Source organism: Triturus cristatus, chromosome 4_2 (assembly GCF_964204655.1).
Source record: "Triturus cristatus chromosome 4_2, aTriCri1.1, whole genome shotgun sequence".
Classification (NCBI taxonomy): Eukaryota; Metazoa; Chordata; class Amphibia; order Caudata; family Salamandridae; genus Triturus; species Triturus cristatus.
In genome coordinates, this window is record NC_140586.1 from 321,602,631 (window position 1) to 321,621,636 (window position 19,006).

General features: G+C 50.3%; 1 protein-coding gene across 7 annotated transcripts in view; it reads right to left on the minus strand.

The window, feature by feature from the left end:
* The window catches only part of ODR4 (odr-4 GPCR localization factor homolog), a 185,735-nt gene that overhangs the window by 73,422 nt on the left and 93,307 nt on the right, over window positions 1–19,006 (minus strand). For all 7 annotated transcript variants that reach the window (XM_085601665.1, XM_085601668.1, XM_085601669.1 and 4 more), the window contains one exon: window positions 16,704–16,794. In XM_085601665.1, coding sequence (XP_085457791.1) covers window positions 16,704–16,794 — 91 coding nt within the window. The remainder of the gene's footprint in view (window positions 1–16,703; window positions 16,795–19,006) is intronic.

Genomic DNA, 19,006 nt, shown 5'->3' on the forward strand with positions numbered 1-19,006 from the left:
GCTTGCCGGAAGAGATTCGTTCAAATAATGGACCCCTGTTCCAAGGCCGGAAATTCCAAGAGTACTTGGAGCAAAGGGCGATCCACCACAGGAAGTTCACCCCTCTGTGGCCTCAAGCCAACGGTGAGGTGGAACGTCTCATGCAAACACTCAACTGGGCCCTGCGCATCGCCGTGGATCAATGGGAAGATGCGGAGTCCGCACTCGACCAATTCCTTGATGCCTACAGGCAGACGCCACATAGCACAACCAAGTGTGCTCCCTCTCACTTCAAAAGGCCCCCACGGGATAGCATCTCGACGGATCCAACGTGTAAGCCCCCAGAACGGGACTACGCCGCCATCCAAGCGAGAAGGACAATGACTAATCAGAAAGCGAGTGAAGCCCGCAGGGCAAGAGAGCCACAACTGAAACTGGGTGACTGCGTTGTGGTCAAGGACAGACACTCCGGCTTCAAGTTCAGGACACCCTATGAGCCAGAAGGGTGGACTGTTGGGAAGGTACAAGGAACCACGGTCACCGCCCCACGAGGGTCGCAGGTCGTCACACGGAATGTGTCCAGCTTTAAGAGAACTTATGATCAAAACTCTGGCCACGAAGAGTTAGAGAGTCCGGATGATACCCCAAGTCTCGCTCCACCCGGCTCGCCAGGGCGGCTGATTTCCCCACCAAGAAGCTCGCGAGAAGGGGAGTGAAGAGGCTGCCCCTGATGCAGGCTCAACCCGAGGGGTTAAATAAACAGCAGGAGACCGCTCGAGGTCTTCCGGCCAACTTAACAGTAACTGGTGTGTCGTGCCTCATTTGAGCGCCGCTGCGGTCCTCGTTCGCCGGACCCCGCCGCGCTACACCTAGTAGGTAAACTGAAATGTTTAAGGGTCCAGATCCTTGCAGAGCTCAGAACACTACTTTCAGATCAAAATTAAACATACGATGGCACAATCCTTCCCTGGAGTACGACTCGAATTTGGAACTTTCCTTCCCAAAATCTACGAACCACCACCTGCCTGAACACCTTCAAATTTAAGATGGAACACAATTTAAAAAATACTTTTTTGTGAGCTCCTTGCCAAGTTCTGCTCGGTGAGACTTTCGCCATGATGCATACCCGCTTAGTTTTCTCGCTGTTTTGGGTTATAATGATGTGGCTACATAAAAGCGAAGAACAACAGAAACAAAGGAACAGAAGAGAAAAGAAGGAAGAGAAAAGGAAAGGAAAGGAATATGAGCATGCGACAAAAGACATCCTTCTTCCGTGGGTGCATCAATCCAGAGAGCCATCATTAAACATCCCAACTCACAATGTTGTTGCAATATAACCAAGATGTGCTGCGATTGTAATCACGTGTGGAATCAACGCGTATTCTATGCAGTGGAGCAGTACCGCCACCAAAAGGCAAAAGTGAATACTGCAGACATTCAAGCTTCCAACAAGAACCTCTTTGTCAGTTTACATTTTAAAAGACGTTCGTGTTCGCTCACAGGTGCAGTGAAAAGCAAAGACTATTTTATGTTTAGAAATAAAGCTATAGGCTACCTCTACATCTGTAAAGTGTGCATTCGGAGAAAAAGGTGTCCAACGATGTAACGTAGAAAATAGGGAGGTGCAATTACTCAAGATAACTGTCGCGTAGTGATAACATCATAACTTTTTGACCCCATGCAGTTGCGTCAGTGAAATTGAACAGCTATCAATTAGTTACCATAACCAGCATGCCGTTTAGAGCTTTTTGTAGAGGTAGACGGTAATATTTTGAAAATGAATTGGTATTTATTGACTTTTTGTTTTTTTATCAAACACTCGAATGTGCCTCAACGAACTCGTTCATGAACACTGGTTTGGAGGGATACTGGGTTTCCTCTGCATACACTTAATCGTGGAAATAACCACGCTGCCAGTTTTCAGACCATTGTTTTTTTTTCATTATTCTAGGTGCCAGAGGAAGTCAGTTTTTCCCCAGGATGTCGCTAGGGTGACCAACTGCCATGGTTGCAAATTCAGGACGGTGAGTGTAAAAATTCAGGACAAAGGGTCAAAATTCAGGACAGGAGGTCACAATTCAGGACAAAACTTCGGGACAAAAGGGACGTTTTACAGACACATCAGAGGAGGTTGCGTAATAGTATATAAGTAAGCCCATCCATATCCAAACATATTCAACCATTTGCAAACCTATCCAACATGTATCCTTCCATCCATCATTTTACTCATCCATCCCTCCATCCACCCTTTCACCCTATCCATTCGTACACTAATCCATGCACTCTTCCACCCGTCCATCCATACACTCATCCATCCAGCCATTTACCCTTTCACCCATCCAGCCATTCTTTCACTTACTCAACCATCCACCCAGTCACTCACCCTTCCAGTCATCCATCCATCCTCCCTTTCTCTCTCCATCGACCCCTTCACTTAGCTATCCTTCCTTCCATCCATCCACCCACCCATCTATCTACTCATCCACTCATGAATGTATCCATTGACCCTATCACTCATCCATCCATCCTTTCACTCATTCATCCATTCTTTCTCTCATCCATCCACCCTTTCACTCCTTCACTCATCTATCCATCCTTTTGTCCGTCTACCCTCCCTTTCATTCACGCATCCATCCTTACATCTACCCTTTTACTCCGTCCATCCATTCACCCTTTCACTTATCAATTCATTAATCCATCCATCATTTCACTCATCCATCCACCCATTCACTTGCCCATCATCCACCCTTTCACTCATCCATACATCCTTTCACTCATCCGTCCACCCGTTTACCCATCCATCTATTTACCTTTTCACTCATCCATCCTTCCACTCACTCATCCATCCATCCACTCATCCATCCATCCTTTTACCCATTCATCTAGTTACCTTTTCTCTTATCCATGCTTCCACTCACTCATCCATCCATTCACCCTTTCATTCATCCATTCACCCTTTCACTAATGCATCCAGCCATCCACCCATTCCTTCACTTACTCACTCACCCACCTTGTCATATTAATTATGAGCTGAGCCTTTGTCTGTAGAGTTGCAGACAGAAGAGACCCATCAAGAATTTCACCCATGCTGTAGTTCCTAAAGCAAAGGGTGGGGTGGGGATAGGGTTCACTATGCCCCTGCACATAGGCAATCTGAAAATGTGAAAGTCATGAGTCATGCATGATGCACAGTGCCAGGCCATGAAGTGACTGTGACATGGTGTGACATGGTGTCGTTTCCAAGGCTTTAAGTGGGATGAAAAAACTGGGGGTCTCTCCAAAGGGGGTGTTCGATGAAATTAAGGGTGTGGCTTAAAACACCTAGGCTAAAAATCTGTGCTTAGTATAGTGTGCCGCCCGACTGGTATTTTGCCTCTTCTGTCATTGTATCCAGATATATAACACAGCAAGTAATGTTACACCTACAACAAGCCAGAACTATTGGCTTTGCCAATCTTTGTTAGATGCATAAAATAAAAAAGCAGCACGCATGGCCTCGTTGAATATAATATTGAAAATGCATCAGTTCTAAAATGATGAGACTGTGAAAGAACTCTAGCCCCTTCTTTTTAACTTCTTTCACCAGCTTCTTTTCATGAACTGGAGTCTCACATAGCAGCATGGGCGTTCATCTGACAGAATGCCCTGCCCTAGACCGAGGCTGGAGAAGGCCACCACATGCTGTAACAGCTCAGACTGGCCCATTGTCATTCTGTATGTGGCAATCAGCCGCGTACATAATGATAATGGGCGGGTGAGGCTGCTCTTGTGCTCCGAGGATGAGTGGGAGGCGGTCCCAAAAGGGACCTGAGGCTACATGCAGGGAACAGTGCTGTTCCCTGCAATGCCCAAAATTATGGACAAAAGGCGTCCGTAAAAGGGATCATCATGGACAACGGGCGTGAGATCCAAATTACGGATGGTCTGTGAAATTTATGGACGGTTGGTCATCCTACTTGCAACGCTATGCATGACACAAGGGCAACGGAATACAATGATAAATCTGGCCCTAAGTTTCTTCAGACACTTTTACATCTCACTGGAGGGTGAAGTCAGGCCCGGCTGTCCGGTTGTAAGTCACGGCATGTGTGCAGTGGAATCAAGAGCCCAGGTTAAAGAGAAGCCTCAAGTCGCTGCAGGGAGCCCCCTGCCCGAGCGAACACTCCATTCCAGCAGCCTGCTCACTAACATATTCCTCATCACCAATGTCTGGTGTTTCTAATCCACCATCATTCGATAACAATCGATTAATTCCAGTGTATGATCTGAGTGACACCTATTCACTTATCAGGGGTACTCCATCTATGGCCGCACATTTCTGAGGTGGTAGAGACGTCATCGCTTACGTTTGTTTACATTTCCCGCCCAGTAATATTTTTTCCCTTCTTCGCTGTGTTGCTCTGCGCATGCCCACGTGCTGTCGGTGTCACCGCGGCGCTTCACAGAGTGGACCTTATACTCTGCCATGTCAAGAGTGACAGGAGGGTTCAGCTGCTCTGCTCTCCACAGCAGCATGGAAACATGTTCAGCAAAGGAAATAGAGGCAGTCACAACATCAGTTGTGGCAAAGATTACCAGCCGACAATAATTATGTTTGCACATCATGGTGTGTAATTTCACAGTGAGTGATATTGTATGTGGCATGACAGGAACTGCATGTCATCGTGTGAGGCATCACAAGAAGTGACATCATGACCTCTAGATTGATTTACACACTTGTAAGATTTACTGTCAGTGTAGAACTTGTGCCTGTGGTTTAAAGTGCGCCGACACCCTACACTGGGATAAGTAGTGCTATAAAAGAAAAATAAATAGTGGTATTTAAATTGTTATTTGTGTTAATACTTGTACAGACTGACACATCTGACCTTCAGAAGGTGTAGGCATATCTCTTATATACAGGGATTGAACAATGTGAAAAGCTTACCTTCAAATAGTAGTTCCTCCGAAGTACTTGTGAAGTGCTGAAGTGATAAGCTGTGTGCCTTTATTTCCTTTGCATTGGATTCTAGTTGTTAGGCTCCAGATAACTCCAAGCCAGTATCAAACTGGAACAAAAGGATGGCAACTTAACTTTGGCATATTTTACTTGGGCCCAACATCTTGCTAGGGGAGATGGCGTCCACCCTGTGAAAATAGTGGGTGGGCACCCTCTACCCACGTGTACCCCCAACTTGTGTCCTGCAGCAATGTCTCAGGAATCAGCCTCAGACTCGGGTTTCTCTAGCGATCGGTTCTTCAGGAAAATATCTGTAGAAAGTTAGGACAGCTTTTACCAATGGCCTTAGCAAATCACAGTAGCGTCTGGCACAAACAGGGGATGGCCCTTTACGGTTGGGGCTGTGAAGCTCAGGTCAGTAAAGTCGGGAACTGGCAGTGCCAGTTAAAAGGACAGCAATCATTGAGGATTGTGCTTGGAAACAGAAGTTGTTGAACTTCCTCCGTTTCCATCTCACTTCAAGACGGTTTAGCATCCTGATACTTTTTTGGGGTTTCCCTTTCTTCTGCAGTTTAGTTCCCTCCTTTCCTCTGTTTCCACTTTATCCTGCCAACCGGGAGGGAGGGGGGGGGGGGAGGGGGAGGGGGGCAGGTTTCAGAGCTTCCCCTATCCTAGCATCAACTTAGAGTTTTGGGCCGTCGGGAGATGCTTCTAATCTTTTGCATCCTTTCGATGAATAAACCTGAAGTTCTAGGGGCTTTGCAGATTGAAGGGACTGGCTGGGCCGTTTTGCTATCAGGACATCCCCCGTAGCTCTCCCGTCACCCCTCTTTTCCTCAGGCCTGTTATCTTTGTGTGTGTGTTACTGCTCACGCTAAGGGTGCCCCATTCTGAGCCTCTGCCTCCCATTGGGTAATTATGATGAAAGACACAAGGTGGCAATAGGTCGGTGTCCACGGTGTGTCAGACTATATTCCTATTAATCTGGCTTGGTATCCATTGATAAATAAGAAATTGTATCACAGACCACTTAGTAGCAAATACTTTTCTTGAGGAATCAGGTGTTAGGTACCCTGTAAACATCACAGTTTAGTCCTGTGATAGACACCTGCTCTGATTAAGTGGTGCTTACTAAGCATGTATGTTTGTAAAGTACTGAGGCTGGAGAAGGCCACCACATGCTATAACCGCTCAGACTGCCCCATTGTCATTCTGTATGTGGCAATCAGCCAGCATACAGAATGACAATGGGCAGGTGGGGCTGCTCTTGTGCTCCGAGGAGGAGTGCGAGGCGGCCCCATCAGGCGGCTGAGGCTTCATGCAGGGGAACAGTGCTGTTCCCTGCAATGCCCAAAATTACGGACAAAAGGCGTCCATAAAAGGGATAATCACGGACAACGGACGTGAGATCCAATTTACAGACGGTCCGTGAAATTTATGGACGGTTGGTCACCCTAGATGTCGCATAGGCATCTGTAGTGGTGGCGGGCGCTAGGCCCACATGCTAGTGTAAAGGATTACACAGACACATATAACTGGCCCAGAGCACGTGCGCTCGGCCCCTTTTATTATCAGGGTCACCTGACTGGTGACGCCTCTGGTGGGTGGGTGTTTAGTGTGTGGTACAGCAGGGCAAACACTAGAACGTTTCATCCACACCAATGTGCAGCATCCCGGCAGTATAAATATGCTCGGGCAAAAATGTTACTATGCCGGCGTAATCTGCATAATTTGGGGCGTTTTCGTTATGCTTGTTACGCGTAATTATGCTGGTCGTCATATAATATAGCGTGGGAACAATGCGAGCAACCAGAACGTAAACAGCAATTGTTCACGGAAATTGTGTTTTTCACTCTATTTTTTTTAGTGCAAAAGGCGTTCTTGGAATCAAATATTGACACTAGGATGCTAAAATATAGTGCTAAATGAGAGATTAGAATTTTGATTAGTTACATGTAATTCTGAGCAAGTATACCAACATTTGACGTAATTACAATACATCAAATTAGGCGAATTTCACACACCTTTACTTACGATCCTGTCTGGTGTAAATGGCGTAGCTAGGCCTGGATCTCAATTTCTAGCCACAGACAGACTTATGATGATTGTGAAATACGAGTGGAGATAGACAGGCAATAAAGGATCCTTAGATGTAACATAATACCTACATAACCAACTGAGAAACGGACAGAGGTGGGAAAGTGAAGAACAATAGGCACAGGAAAAACAACATCCAATTCCAATAGCTGAGGAACATGGTTGCAAGCAAGGCAATACATAACGCACAAAGAAAACGCAAGAGCTATTCCTCAGCTATATGAGCTGAGCATTGCACTTTGTGTTCAGGGATCATGGGCTCATCTTACATTTTTTCTAATTAGACCTCCCTATTGCAGGGGTGAGGAGTGTGGGCCTAGGAGGTAAGAGCCCATTCCAGGTATTCATTACAACCACCAATTTTTTAATGGAGTTTTTTTTTTTTTTTTGATAAACAAATTTTTATTGTGTTTTGCGGCATAAAGAACAATATCAAGAATGATATACATCAGTGCATTGAGCAAGGCATCAGTAACTTCAATTGGAGAAGCATCAATAAACAATTGCAAAGACCCTCCCTTCCTCCCCCATCCTCCGTCCCCACCCTCAGCGCCCCCACCCCTCAACATAGGCCCCCCAGCCATTTCCCCCATATCTTGCGGAATTTTTTGGGGCAACCCCGTGCAGCGTATAGCGACCGCTCCTGGGCCGCACACCAATCCACCCCTCTACTCCAGGTAGCCACTCTGGGCGGGTCCGGCTGTGACCACACTGCCGCTATATCTCTCTTGGCCACCATAAGGGCAGTGGCGAGGAAGTACTTCTCGTTACGGGACCCGTCCATCCCGTCCATGATGCCCAGCAGGGCCATTCTAGGCTCGTGGGGAACCTCCCAGCCCAGGACCTCCGCTAGCTCGGCTTCAATCGCTGCCCAGTAGTCCTCCAGACGGGAACAAGACCACACCATATGGAAAAAATCCGCCGGAGCCACCCCACACCTAGTGCAGGAGGCGTCCACACGGAGGCCCGCACGATACAGGCGGTCCGGAGTCAAATAGGCAGTGTGGAGGTAATAGATTTGGATGAGCCGCAGCCTAGCGGAGGTGGTAAGCGACCGAGGGCCCATAAGGGCGTCCCTCCAGTCCGCTTCATCCAGGGGTCCCACCCAGGCCTCCCATCGCTGTTTGAGCCCGCTCCAGTCCACCGGGGTATTGTTAATCAGGGATTTATAAATGCGGGATATACCCCCCGTCCCCAGATACCCAAACATCACCTGAGCCTCAGGTGGGCTATGGGAAGGCAGTCTGGAGTCTAGAGGGACGTGAGCCCGGACCGCGTGGCGCAATTGAAGGTAGCGGTAGAATTGAGAGGGCTGCAGCCAGAAGCGGGTCTGAAGCTCCTGGAAGGAACACATGCGGCTCCCACGCCATAAATCGCCCAGACAGGAGATACCAAGAAGATCCCACTGCCGAAAGCCCGCTAGTCCCACCACCTCCCGCAGCCATGTCCCGTGCCAAAGCGGGGTAAGTTGCGTGGACGTCCCCGACCATCTGGTGTGCCGCAAGGCCGCGCGCCACGCGAGAAAGGGAGCCCGCACGACGTCGGGGAGTGACAGGGGGATCGTTGTGCCATAGAGCATGTTTTGGATGGAGGAGAACCCGAGACAGTGCACCTCGAGTCGATAAGCCGGGTCGCCCCAGCCTCCCGAGAACCAGTCATGGATCACCAGCAGCTGGGTGGCCAGATAATAAAGGTAGAGGTTGGTCATGCTCAGGCCGCCATCGTAGGAGGGGACCCTGCAGCGATCCAAGGCCAGCCGAGGCCTACCGCCGCCCCGGAGGAATTTGGTCACCATCTTATCCAGGTCTCGAAACCACGGGCGCGGAAAAGGGCATGGAGTGTTCTGTAGCATGTAGAGAAACTTGGGGAGGATCATCATCTTATATAAAGCGACTCTCCCTAGCGGATTCAATGGGAGGGACTGCCACCGGAGCATATCTGATCTGGTTTTGTTGACTACTGGAGCCACGTTGAGAGCCCAGCAGAGTTCCGGAAGGAGGGTGACCCAGATGCCCAGGTACTTAAAGGAGAGTCTCCGGAGGGGAATATCCGATTGCCAGTCGAAACATTCCCGCGACGGGTGGAGCGGGACCAAAACAGATTTTTTGGGGTTCAGATGAAGACCCGACGCTTGGCCAAACCGATGGAGGATCCGGCGGACCTGGGGCTCCGAGGTCGCCGGGTCCGAAAGATAAAGGAGGACATCGTCCGCGTAGAGGGCGATCTTATCGGGGGCCACCTCTGGCCATTCCCACCCGCGAAGAGCGGGATCCGCGCGAATCAGCACCGCCAGGGGTTCCATGGCCAGAGCGAAAAGGAGGGGCGAGAGCGGACATCCCTGGCGCGTCCCCCGACCTATTGGAAACGGGCGAGATAGAGCCCCATTGACCAACACACGGGCCCGCGGGTGCGCATACAGGACCGCTACCATGGCACGGAACCGGGGACCGAAGCCCATACGCTCCAGGACGTCTCCTAAATACGCCCATCCCACGGAGTCGAAGGCCTTTTCAAAGTCGACCAAGAGGAGGGCCAGATAGGGGGAAAGGCGGCCGCGGTGCGCCATCGCGAGGTGTAGGTGCCGCAGGCAGTGTCTGGTCCCCCGTTCCGGCATAAAGCCACATTGATCCGGGTGGACCAGGGAGGCGAGCGATGGGCGCAACCGCTGCGCCAAGACCGTAGCATAGATTTTGAGTTCGGTGTTGATAAGGGATATCGGCCGGTAGTCGGAGCAGGACCGCGAGGGAGGTTGTGTCTTGGGGAGGGCAACTATGGTTGCTGTGTCCGTTTCAGGCCGGAACGAGCCCGTCTCCACCACGGCCGCAAAGAGGTCCCGAAGCCTCGGGGCCAGAGTCTCACGATAGTGAGCGTAATACTCCTGGGGGAACCCGTCGGGTCCCGGGGTCTTCCCAGGTGCCAGGCGGCCGATCGCCTCTTCAATCTCCTGCAGCTCTATCGGCGAATCAAGGGTCTCAGAAACCTCAGGCTGCAGCCGCGCAAGCGTCGCCCGTTCGTCCCCAGCAACTCCTCTAGGGAGAGCGTGGACGGCCGGAGACGGTACAGCTGGGAATAATAGTCAGCGAACGCCTGGGCAATCGCCACCGAGGCCGTGTGGACGCCACCCGCAGGGTCCGCGACGGCTGGAATGATCCTGCCCGCCCGGGGATAGGTCGCCAGACGGTGGAGAAGAGTGCCGTTTTTGTGTCCCCAGCCGTACACCCGGGCCACCGAGGAGCGCCATAGAATCTTCGCCGCCTCCAGGGAGTGTAGGCGAATCTCGTCCCGCAGGAAGGCCAAACGACGAGACCGTGCGGCATCGTCCAAGTCGCCCAGACTGTGCTCCAGTTCCAAGGCTTGGGCCTCGCATTCCGCGAGCTTCTGGGATTGAGCCCGCCGTTGGCGTTGCAGATGCCCTTTGGCGGCGCCCCGAACGGACGCCTTGCCGGCCTCCCATAGGACGGCAGGGGAGATGACAGAGCCCTCATTGTGAGAGTAATAATCGACTATCTCGCCCCCGACCGCCTTCCGAAAAGCCTTGTCGTGGAGGAACCATGCGTTCAAACGCCACATCGGACGGGCAGAGAGGGGGGGGGGGGGCGAGAGCGAGGAGCACTGGCGAGTGGTCCGAGAGGCCCCTCGGGAGAATGCGTACATGCCGCACCCCTGCGCAATCGGTGGACGGTACGAAGATGAGGTCGATCCGGGCATGGGAGTGATGGGTCGCCGACGTGTGGGTGTATTGGCGCGCCTGCGGGTGCCAGATCCTCCAGACATCACAAAGGCCCTGTGATTCAGCCCAGGAAGAGAGCTGTTTTGCACGGGCGACGCGGGTCAGGGAGACCGGACCCGTCGAGTCCAGGTGGGGCGAGGAAACAGCGTTGAAGTCCCCGCCGAGAATGAGGGAACCCGCCGGGAGTGTCGGGAGGATATCCGCCGCGTGGGAGAGGGCCGACGGCAGGAGGGACGGCGCCGCATAGAGGGACATCAGGGTAAGGGGTCGCCCCTCCAAAGTGCCACATACCACTACTAGCATACCCTGGGGGTCCAAAAGCACCCGGGTCAGGACAAAGGGGAAGGACTTGCGAAGCAAAATGGCCAACCCTCGGGATCCCCGTGCAAAACCTGAATGCCATACCCTGTCATAACCGTAACGGCCAAGGAAGGGGCAGTTGTTACCCAACAGGTGAGTCTCCTGGAGGAGGAGCACATCAATCTCTGCACGTTGTGCATATTTGAGGACCGCCATGCGTTTAAAGCGGTCCAGAAGACCATTGACGTTCCAGGATAGTATGCGCATGGCGGCCCTAGGGACAGGTGGGTCATCCATAGTCTAGGACAGAAGAGGGGGCCAGTGGAGGCACATCTGAGCAGGCCCCTAGAGAGGAAGGACAGCGGAGCATCGGGCGAGAGAGCAGATCAAACAGTACATGATACCTTAGCACAACAGATAGGAGGGAGTCATCCCCCACCAACAAAATCTCCCCAACGAGGAAGAAACAACCCCAAACCAACCCCAACCCCCCACCCCCCACCCTATACTTCGAAAACGGAAGCATCTGTCGCCCGAACCAAATGGAAGGACCACCAAGCTAAAACGCTTGGGCTTGAGCGCTAGTGGACCCCTGATACATCGAAAGTCAAGCCTGATTTACCTGCCCTGGCCAAGAGCAACACTGACAGCGGAGCGTTCCACCCCCCACCCCCCAAAAAAAAAAGGCAAAGAAAGTCAAATGTTAGGGCTGCGAGAGAGGTCCGAAGTGTCCACCAACGTGGCCGGTTGGGTTTCAGGGCCCGTGAGCCGGGGTGAACCGGCCCGCCGCCCATCTGCCACGGGACTGACGCGTGCGGCCGAGGAAGCAGAAGAGGTTCTTGATCCCCGGCGTGGCCGTCCCCCAGAGCGCGTGGTGATCGCCTCCCTCGTTGTGCGCTCCCGGGGTAATGTGCGGTGCCTCCGACGGGTCTTCGATGTCCGGGGCCTCCCTCGTCCCCCCCGCGTACCCGTAGGCGATCCGTGCCCACAGCGCTGCAGGGGGTGCTCCTCTGTCAACCAGGTCCAGGCTGCCCGCGGGGTATCGAAGAACAGGGTCTTGTGCTGGAAGACGACCCGGAGGCGGGCCGGGAACTGGAGCTGGTATTGGAGTCCCAGGGAGCGCAACTTTTGTTTCACTTCGGTGTAGGAGCGGCGCAGCTCTTGGACTTTGCGGGTGTAGTCCGGGAATATCATGATTTTGTGGTTCTGATAGTGGAGGGTGTCCTTGCAGCGGGCCTCGCGGAGAATGGCGTCCCGGTCGCGGAAGTTCAAGAGCTTAAGGATGAACGGCCGGGGGGGCGCGCCTGGGGGCCTGGGGGCCAGGGAGCGATGGGCTCTCTCCACCACGAAGGAAGTAGATAGGCTATCCGTCGGCATCCAGGACCGGAACCAGCGCTCCATGAAATCGTCCGCTCGGCCCTAATCGACCCCCTCCGGAAATCCCACTAGGCGTAGGTTGCTGCGCCGAGCACGGTTTTCTGCATCCTCGACCCGGCGGTGTAGTTCCTTAGAGTGGGTGGTCAGCTCCCGAACCTGGTCTTGTAGGTGGCGGATGTCATCCTCAGCAGTGGATATCCGGGACTCAGCTTCTGAAATGCGGGCGGCGGCATTCCGCAGATCCTGCCGGAGAAGAGCAATGTCCACCTTGACCTCTCCCACCATGCCCTCGAGGGAGGTGCGGGAGGAGTTGATGGCCTGCAGGATGGCAGCAAGGTCTGTGGCGGGGGCTGAGGCCAGCTCGGCCGCGGAGCCGGACCCCTTGTCGGAGGTCGTGAATTTGTCCATCCTGGTTTGGGTGGCCCCGGGCGCCGGCTTATTGGCTTTGTCTTTACCCATTTCTGGGGCGGCAGTCCGCGATGCCGGGCAACGGACTGGAGATACACCAGCAGGATGTCGGCGGGTGCTCGGGCTGACGTGGGACCAGCAGGGGGTCAGCGGGGGGAACCCGCGGTCGGAAAGGGCCCGGCACCACCAGCCCCAGCGGTTAATCCTGGATGAGCTCCGCAGCGGGACAGCCGGTGGAATCCCCCACCGCAGTCGCGTCCGTAGGCCTCCTCCGGCAAGGCGAGGTCCAGCAATGCAGTTCACAGTCCCAGGCCAGCGGATCGTCCCTCAAGAGCCCCACAGCCGGTAGTCAACAGGGCCACCACTGCTGCGCACAGCCCCCCTCTCCAAGGGGACGCCTCGCCAGTGCGATCTCCCCGCCACCCCCAGGGGGGGGCACAGTGCCGCCTGTCGGATATCTTCGGCTGGAGCCCCAAACGATGAGGGGGGGAGAGGGGGGGGGGGGGAAACAGCACCGACACCCCCCCGACCGCCGATGTGCGGCCCGAGTCAAGGAGGGCCCCCCCACACCCGGAACCAGCAGCCAGTCTCGGAACGATGGGGCAGGGTCCGCGCCGCAACCAGGTGGAAAAGGGAGAGAGAAAGGGGGGGGGGGCAGGGGTCTGGGCTCCCCGGCCGCCGACGCACGGCCCGATGGGGGGGGTCTCCCCTCCGCACCCGCCCCCCGCAGCCGCCCCGGTGAAGCGGTCCCACGCCGCCGCACTCACCGCCTAATCCTCCAGCAGACTCCGCATGGGGGGGGCCCGTCGCAGCACTCCAGGGGCTCCGGACCGCAGCAGAGAAGCAGGAGAAAGAGGGGGGGGGGGCAGGGGTCCGGGTCCCCCGGCCGCCGACGCACGGCCCGATGGGGGGGTCTCCCCTCCGCACCCGCACCCGCAGCCGCCCCGGTGAAACGGTCCCACGCCGCCGCACTCACCGCCCAATCTGCCAGCAGAATCCACTCGGGGGGGGGCCTGTCACAGCACTTCAGGGGCTCCGGACTGCAGCAGCAAAGCAGGACAGGGCCCAGCCGGTATCCACAGCACCCGCGGCAGCCTCGCGGCCGCCGCGTCCTCGTCTCCGGCCGGGTCATGCATGCGCCCCTCGTGGGCGCCGCGGACTAAATTTTGCTGCCTGCCCGGGCCGCGGCTCCGCATCCGCCACCGTCCGCCTCCGGCCGGGCTTCGCGTCGTCTAGGGAGGCCCCCGGTGATCACAGCGCTCCAGGAGCAGGCGTGGGGCAGCAGGGCAGCTTCACACACACCCCAGCGCCCAGAGCGGGCCGGCCAGGGCAGTCCAGGGGGGAGTCCAACGGATTTGCGGGGACCGGCGTCGGGAGCCTCACGGAAAGGCGTCCATGCCGGCAGGCGCCACCTAGCGCTCCTTAATGGAGTTTTATTTATATTAATTTTATGTACATTTATCGTAGATGGATATAATTGAATTATGGCATAGACATGACCCTTAGGAGCCTGTTTTGGACACTTCTGATTTAGTTTAAAGCAGACTCAATGATGTACCACTCCCTGAAACAAAATTTTCAATTTTTAAGAGGATTCTGGGGGTCAGGCAGTGGAGCCTAATGACTGACCATAGGAAGGAAAAAATACTTAGGTGGGTGCTGGTGTCCATTAAAGAGGCGGTGAGGAAAGTCGCCATGCACCCTCAAAGCTTTTAAAGCCAAGTTAACCCATTGTCCAAACAGTTCTTTAACCTGTCTATGAATCCGAGTAATGTCTACGGTGTCAAGGAGGGAGGTGGAATGGAGTTTTAGCCCATGGTCTTCTGAGTATAAAGGGATCTGCAATAAAAAACACGGCTATGATTGTGAGGCTAAACAATATGACTTTTCTATCTCTGGCCACCTTTACAAAAGTCTCTTTCAATAGCTCTTTTTTCTTTCTTGAATCATCGTGCCATTTATTAAGGCAGTTAAATGAGAAAGGGCACAGATGCTGAGTTTGGAACTAGGTTCAAGTCCAGGCGTCGCTCAACGTCCTTTGATTCTGAGCAAATCACTTAGGGTCCGATTTAGATTTTGGCAGACGGGTTACTCTGTCACAACAGTGACTGATATCCTGTCCGCTGAAACATGAATAATATCATATCCTATGGGATTTATATTTCAGTGGACGGAATATCCATCACGTGACCTTGTGTAATGTAATCTACTGATCATGTAATTTGCTCCAATGTGCTTGAGCTTCATTTGTGCTATGTTACAAACTGCAAAAAATAAATATTAATTAGAGGATAGGGACAGGGTTGGGCTTCCGGAGAGAAGGTGTAAGGGGTGCAAGCCATTTATAAGTTCTTTATAAAGAAACTTGGACAATGCTGAGCCAATCTATGGAACAACTGGTACAATGCTTGTAAATACTGTGAAGTCTGTACCCCTAAATGTCAGCAACTCTTAGAAGGATTTTCACTTCTGAATACTCTGTTTCTTGCAATTGTGTCAAGTCAGATATACCCCAGGTTTTGGCCATAATTTGCCCAATCCCAAAGCCAAGTAAAGTTAAAAAAAAAAAAATAGTCTGAATCTGGAGACATCATTGATGTGGTACTAGCGAAGATTGCTAGCCTTTCTTGGATTTGAGTGTCCACAGATTTGAGGTGAGGAAGTACACAAGGGCAGAAGATGGACTCTGTTTAATGAAGCATCCACTCCTCGATCCTGTCCAAAGAAGCACTAGTGATCTCGGAACTCAGACTGTCTTACCCAGGATGACCATATCAGAGGAAGTTGATATATTCATAGGGCCTAGGAGCTTGACATTTTACTGCACCCTTCTCCCATGAAAACATCTTTAGCAGTGAATAATAGACATATTTGTTTAGGAACTGGCTCCAGGGAAGGTAGGAGGAGCTAATATCTATGAGGATGAAGCAAGGGGAAAAAAACTCAAAGCGCAGACGTCTAATAAATATTGATTCCCTGGGAGTAAGCTAGCAGCAGCAGAAAAGAAGCATTTTGTGACAGACCTAAGGCAGTGAGAAAACTCTACTGCATAGAAAGTATTAACCACAACAAAAAAAACACCACCACTGACCTGGCAATATTTGTGACTATTTGATAAATTTCAGTCTGTGAGAGCCAGAGGAAAATGGAAATGACTGAAAGGTACACATGTGAAGCATGCTGGAGGTAGGGATAAGCTCGAAATAGGGTTATCGCTCCACAGCTTCTATGTGTTTGTTTAACAAATCCACTGGTGAGGTGTCACACAATGACCTACACAAAAACACAAACTATAAAATGAAAGCTAACCAGAAATTTTAATCAGTATAATTAGAAAACAAAAGCTCAAATAAGCCAGACAGCCCATAAAACCAACTGTTTAGGCCACTGCACGCGTTTTTGATTACAAATTTGGCATTATGCATTAAAAGTATTACAAGAAACAAAATACCCATTACATAAAAAAAGAACATAATTATTATATAGGAAGGAAACACAAGTGGAGGTAGACAGCTGACAAGGATCCTCACAGGAAACACAAAAGCCATTAAAATAAGGGCGAAACGAGTAGGGGGGCCAGCAGGTGACATCTTGGGGAAAACAATATCTATTAAAATATGCAAGAAACAGCAGCAGAGGCGTGAGGGTGATAAAGAATCTCCTCCAGAAACACTATATGAGGCAGCTTGTCATTGGAATAATGTCGTGTAAAGATGTAGAAGCTCACACTATCCTCAGGGTCTTTTTTGTTCTAGAGGAAACCACAAATTCTATGCAGGGTCTTTTGTCAAACAAATAAGTCTGAGTGGGGTGTCCAGAAAAAATACTCAGGTAATTAATTAGTCTTCCTTTTGAAATCCTACTTTTTCGTACCTTTTTGGTCAAGTGTTTCATCAAGTAAAAGATCTTCAAACAGGGCTTCACAACGATCAGAAACTGTGTTGAGGATATCTCTCTTCAGAGCCTACAGAGATAAAAAGGATGAAACAGTTATTTGGTGATTTCTCAATTGTAAAAAGCTGAATAAAAAGCAGTACCCTACGACTGTTATATATTCGTCCTTTATTGGGCATCATGACAGGAAACCTATCGGAATGGGCGTCATGGCCGGTTTACAGTAACAGGGACATAAGAAAATGTCATAACGCGTGGAGTGGCGTGAAGCAGTCTTCTGATTGCAAGCAGGAACATTAATGCGAGCTTCTACTATGGCTCACACACTGTAAGGGACTCAGTACAAGAAATAGACTATTTCTAAGCACACTGAGCTCATGGAGTTTACTTTCCGAAAAGTTAGCACCAGGGCCCCCAAGAACTAATGGGAACTAATCTCCAGTTATAAATTAAAAAAAATGGGCATTACGTATGAAAATAAAAGAATCTACGGAGTGCAACTTTAACGTGATAAAATGTAGCCAATACCAATATATCTTCGCATATATGGCTATGTCAACGTATAAAACTCTCCTACTCTCGTTTCCTTTACAAGTCAAGGGTATATTATTTGGCGCTTTTATTGACTCTTAATGAGAATATCCTACCTTGTTAGTTCTTCTAAGGAGAAAAATATTTAAGATATTACGAGCACAAAAATATTTTGAACAAGAGGATGGGGTGCCAAGAAATATGTTAAATCAATCTCACGTTGACAAATATAACAAAAAGGGTAATAACCAAAATAGCGTTAGTAAAAGCTTTTAGAGAAAGAGTCTTAGCCAATGGAAATGCAAAATGCAGAGGCATCATTTAGTATTATTTGTTTGTAAGATATATGCAATGGGTTTAATCTATCATTTAATATTTGAATTAGAGTTTGATTTGAAAATGAATAAAAAATGGCATTTCTTGAAAGTTGTACACCTCAGAGACTGGATGCAAGGCAAAATGGCTGCATTAACTTCCAATTCGTTTAATTCATTTGAATTCATTAATGGTAAAAGACTTAGCTCGTGTGGTAGGTGAAGCTGCACTTTTTAATAATGTATTTAATAAATACTAGTATTTTCACTAGTAGTATGAAATCTAAAGGATGGGGGTTAGGAGTACCCTCTCTCAGCCCCTAAAACACTGGTGAGGTAAGGTTGTGACTGCTGCTCGTTCACTGGACAGTATGGAAACTGAAGCGGGTCACCCACAGCATTCCTCTAACTGGAAACAATGTTGCCGTCAGGCCAGAAAAAGGAGAGCAGGAGGGAAAAGTAAGAGAAGAAGATGAAACACCGCTTGCACCTGTGCGCTAGCATGGATGGGACAGCTGGTTGCTTTGGAGGCTGAGAAGAGGACCCATCCACCTCAGAAACAATATCATTGCCTGTGGTCCACAAAATGTTTTTGGATTGCGGCAAGTGATAGTAAAGTGCTACGGAAATTCTGCAATACAATACACTACAACAGACTGTAGCAGGGCTTTGATATGTGTCCGACTTTTTTACCCATCAGAAAGTAGGAGCTACAGGCCTAGTGCCCCCTACATTTCTTGGTATTCACTACCTTTAAATCCAGAACTTTTCTGTAAGCTGAGGGCACTTAATGTCAGCGTTATAAATATCACCTCTACAAAAGGTTCCCAGCAAAATATACTACCAACCATTAAATATGTGTACTGCATGGGCGAAAAATGTCTACTTCATTCAGGCAACCGCATTTCCATATTCCATTCTAATAAAAAAATCTTTAAACAGATTTACTAAATATTTACAGGCATTTGTTTTTGAAGATCTTTTTGCCAATTTCATGTCAATTACTTGGTTAGTTCCCCTTCAAAAATGACTTCATTGAAAGCTAAATGAGCGCTCAAACCATTAGGTTTTGTGTTAGGAGCATAAACAATTTTTGGGTACATTGGGGCGTTGTCCTTTACACCATCTATCACATGGGATAAAGAATAAATATTTAAACCCAATCAATATTTGTGAATAAATCTCAATTAATATTAGGTTGTTTTTGTCTGCTTCACAAGAGTTAACTTGGAAAGAAACAGTTGCAAGAGGCCTGAAATATAGAATGAAGCCATGCACCATGGACCAAAATGCTTGATAACCTAAATATAAGACTGTATAAAGTAATTCAGATTTTACCACCAACATAAAACCTGGACTAAAACTAGTATCTTCTCATTACATCAGGTTTATGTTAATGACAATATGGTGGAATTTGTAAACGTTATTTGAGTATAA